Source organism: Coregonus lavaretus, assembly GCF_964263955.1.
Source record: "Coregonus lavaretus genome assembly, contig: HAP1_SCAFFOLD_6602, whole genome shotgun sequence".
Lineage (NCBI taxonomy): Eukaryota > Metazoa > Chordata > Actinopteri > Salmoniformes > Salmonidae > Coregonus > Coregonus lavaretus.
The window spans coordinates 21,722-25,833 of NW_028163246.1; the positions used below are offsets into that span (position 1 = coordinate 21,722).

Genomic DNA, 4,112 nt, shown 5'->3' on the forward strand with positions numbered 1-4,112 from the left:
AGGGCATAGGCCTATACACTGGAGGCTATCTGTAAATGTAGGATCGCTAATATGGACAAAGTGGCTTGAACTATTTCATGCGCTGGTAGGCTACCATATTGTCCCATGCCCAACATCAATCCAATACAACAGTCTACATAGGGATAGTGTAATTCACTGCCTACACAACAGGCTATTTGTAAACGTTTATAATATAGGCAAAGGGGCTTGAACTATTGGGTTGTTTTTCTGGGGGAACTCTCGGTGACGGTGGCAAGTAGCCTAGGCCTAGCTGGGTATTTTGAAGCTCTAGGTTCAAACAGGTTTCTATCTTCCAAGTTCCCCCTGACTGTTGTTGGTCCCCTTACAAGATCTCTCAACTTTGATCGCTCTGGTCTTTGATTCCTAGCCTCTTTAAGACCACAATTAAGAAGAGCGTGTTCAAAGAGGCCAGGAGATCAGTGGAGGATTTACAGTCAAGTGATGCCGTTTGCACAGATGTGCGGCGGGTTATTAGGGTCTGTTTCTAAACGCGCCGTGGAACAGCCACTGGATTACATAAAACAAGTGCGGCAATAAATCAACATCTGTGCGCGAAAATGACGCGAAAGAAGGGGAAGTTTTTCTCTCACCCCCAGCAGCAAATGACTGCACCTGAGTCACTCGAGCCGTAGGGTTATAAAGCGTTTAGGATGATAGTAATTATCTACTATATGGACACGTGCTCGCACGCACGCAAACACACACAATTGAAACACAAACACACCCCCTTAACACACACTGCTGCAGGGTATTTATTTACGGAGAACATATAACACTCCTGACACTCAGTGCAGTTCTCAACTCAAAACATCCCCTACTCTTGTTCTGTTTTCCCCTCCCTCCCATCCATTGCATCTCCACCTGCCATACGTCTTTGACACACACACACACACACACCTCTTCACTGGCTGCACTCGCCTAGTGCACCAAACCATTTGGAGCCAGCCAGGAAAGCCGTAGTGTTCTGTAGGTAGGCTACTGCGCATTCCCCTGCGACACCATAGAGAAAACAACCTTGATTCACACGGCGTTTTATTAAAGGATCAACTCTCATTGACTTCTTTTTCACTGTTTTCCTTTCTAATCGCTTACAGTACTTTTCATAATCCATCTATGGGACGATGATAATCGGCGATGCAGATTAAACTGAACATCAAAGGTGTGAGTACAGTCAAGGATCAAGGAGTTATGTTTAAAAAAGAAATCTATAAAGCGCAAAATTAGCATACGGCAAGCCGGAATTTACATACGGAATATATTTAAAGTGGCGCTCCTCTCAAGCTCGCACTCTTCATTTGTAGCACGCAGTGAGCACGAGCTGAGCACTCTCCCTGTAACCGCATCAACGACTGAGACGGGAGGAAAACCCGAACGAACGGAGCAAAGGGGAGTAGCCCGAGGTCGAGAGAGGAGAGCATGTGCTGAGCTGAGGATAAACGGATAATATGCGGATGTAAATAAAACGCGCACTTGCAAGAGAGAGAAAAAACGCATTTGGTGACTGCGCAAAAACACACATTCACTCAGGAGGATCCCTCTTTCAGGAGCACAGCACATTAACTTTTCTACCCCGTTCAAGGCGGCTGGTTGTGAAGCTTGCGGGGCGGTTGTTTCTCGTTTCAATCGTTTTTGTAATGGGGGCAGTGGGCGAGGTGGGTACCTTTTCCTTGCACGGCCTGGATAGCTTCGGACACGGATCGCATTTTGTCCTGACGCCCGCGGGGGACACCACCGGACTGATGAGCGAGCACCTGGTGTCCGCCGAGAGGTTGTCGCGGAGCACGCCGTCTGATCTGACGCATCTGAAGGGGATTCTACGGAGGAGGCAGCTGTACTGCAGGACCGGTTTCCACCTCGAGATCCTGCCCGATGGCACAGTGCAAGGCACCAGGAAAGACCACAGCAGATTTGGTAAGGCATCAGAAAATATTTCGGCGCAACAATGCAGTTATTATACAGTTATGGCAGTAGTATAAGGACTATAATTATCATTGTTATTCTTAGTATTATGAATATGATTATAAATAGACTAATTCTATTTATATTATGAACATTATATTGTTATGATTATGAACACATCTACCTATTGCATCCTGTCTAATCTATAATGTGTGCATGTGTTTTTGTACCATAGTTACTATTCCAGACACCACATAATACATTATGTTCGCACATATTGCAACACAACTCATTTCCTCAATGGAGATTAGATTGGCAGAATTTCTTTACCTTTCCTGACTGACCTTCTTATCAGCAAGATAGCAAATAAAACCTACCGATAACAGCTTCCATTATAGACATAAGAGTATGAATTCAGTATTAAGCATTTAATGATATATCCTTCAATGACTGGCTGAACTCATGACCTTATGACTTGTGACATTTCCTAACTCATAATATCTGATGTTAATCTAATGGTGTCCTGCTGGTTTGATTTGCAGGTATTTTGGAGTTCATCAGCTTGGCTGTGGGGATGGTGAGCATCCGTGGGGTGGACAGTGGATTATACCTGGGCATGAACAGCAAGGGAGACCTCTATGGCTCTGTAAGTATATACATTAGCATATATATATATAGCCTACATGCTGCCTACATATACCCTTCATAATGCCTACATAGACTGCTATACTGTAGGCTACATGTGATATGTCTTGTATTCAGTGCTGCTTCTCCATTCTCATGGGCATCTCTGTGTAGGAGGTGATAACAGAGGTTACTATTCAGCATCATCTGAAAGAGAGAATTCCTCTGCCTCCTCTATTGTCGTGTTAATCAGGGAGCGTGATAAGATATGACCAACCAGCAGGTGGCACACATTTTGTTCTGCAAGGAAATGTGTATGTGCGTGTGAGCATCGACACTGAGATGACACTGCTCTGTTGTGTAAGATTTCACTAATCACCTCTCTCTCCTTCTCTCTCTCTCTCTCTCTCTAGGAGAAGCTGACAGCCGAGTGTGTCTTCCGGGAGCAGTTTGAGGAGAACTGGTACAACACGTACTCATCCAACCTCTACAGACACGGTGACCGGGGAGCGCACTACTTCGTGGCACTCAACAAGGACGGCACGTCCAGGGACGGCACCCGCTCCCGGCGACACCAGCGCTTCACCCACTTCCTGCCCAGGCCCGTGGATCCCGACCGGGTACCCGAACTCTACAAAGAGGTCCTGGGCCACAGCTGAGACCCGGTGGGAGTGTGTCGGTCCCTGCGTCGCTACTTACCCAGCACACTGCAACATGACTCTCAGCACTCTCCTATGAAGGGTCTGCATATCTTCGGTCTCCCTATGGCTTCCTATGGAAACAAAATGGAGGACAGGTCACTTGGGGGCTGTGGGATGGATAGCAAAGATGTGTGGAGCCAGGCCTTGGGGTCTGGGGTCCGCAACAACCCTCCGTCCCCCAAAATGGGTCAAGGCCGTTGCAACCCCAGGAGAAAGGAGTACAGGTGTTTAATAGGGGCTTTTTGGCCAGGGGGCAGGCCCGGTGGCCATCTTTGTTTTGGGCGTCGTGTTGTAAGGTGAAAGGATCACCTCCAGAGCTGCTGATGTCATCTTTCCGGATGGTTCTTCTTCACCACCCCCTGAGTGGCTTTTGAGATTCTGATTGGTCAATCTGACTGTAGTGAAATGGGAGTAGGAGAAGAAGAGTGGATGGTCCTCCAGCGGAGTGTAGACTTTGTGCTCTTCTGTGGTACCCCAAGGTGGACTGTTTTGACGAAACACTCTAGAAGACTTGTGAAGGAATTCTGTTCTCTACCTTTTGTTACTGCATTCTATTCCCTGACGCGAGCATGGACGAGAAAAAAAAAAGACTTACAAAAAAGAACCTTAACCTGTTTCTGTTTTTTTATTTATGCATTTTTCTGGGACATATATTTATTTTATATATTTATTTATTTTAAGAATATATTTTTTACAGGTATACATAAGATATTAAAAAGAAGCCATCAGAGATTTATTTTGTGCCACTGTGTAAAGTACTGCATTTGACGTGTCCTTTCAAACTGACTGAAGAAAGTATTTTCCTATGAGTTTTTATTTAGACAATGGTTTGTGTAAGGCCGCGTTGTCACGGTTCCCGAGCTTGTC

General features: G+C 45.8%; 1 protein-coding gene across 1 annotated transcript; it reads left to right on the forward strand.

Moving 5' to 3' along the window:
• Positions 1-1,305: 1,305 nt before the first annotated feature.
• Positions 1,306-3,823, forward strand: LOC311118351 (fibroblast growth factor 20-like). The gene is made up of 3 exons (XM_084193163.1): positions 1,306-1,932; positions 2,463-2,566; positions 2,958-3,823. Exons 1-3 carry the CDS (start codon positions 1,656-1,658, stop codon positions 3,201-3,203), a joined length of 627 nt encoding a protein of 208 aa, XP_084049289.1. The 5' UTR covers positions 1,306-1,655; the 3' UTR covers positions 3,204-3,823.
• Positions 3,824-4,112: the final 289 nt, after the last annotated feature.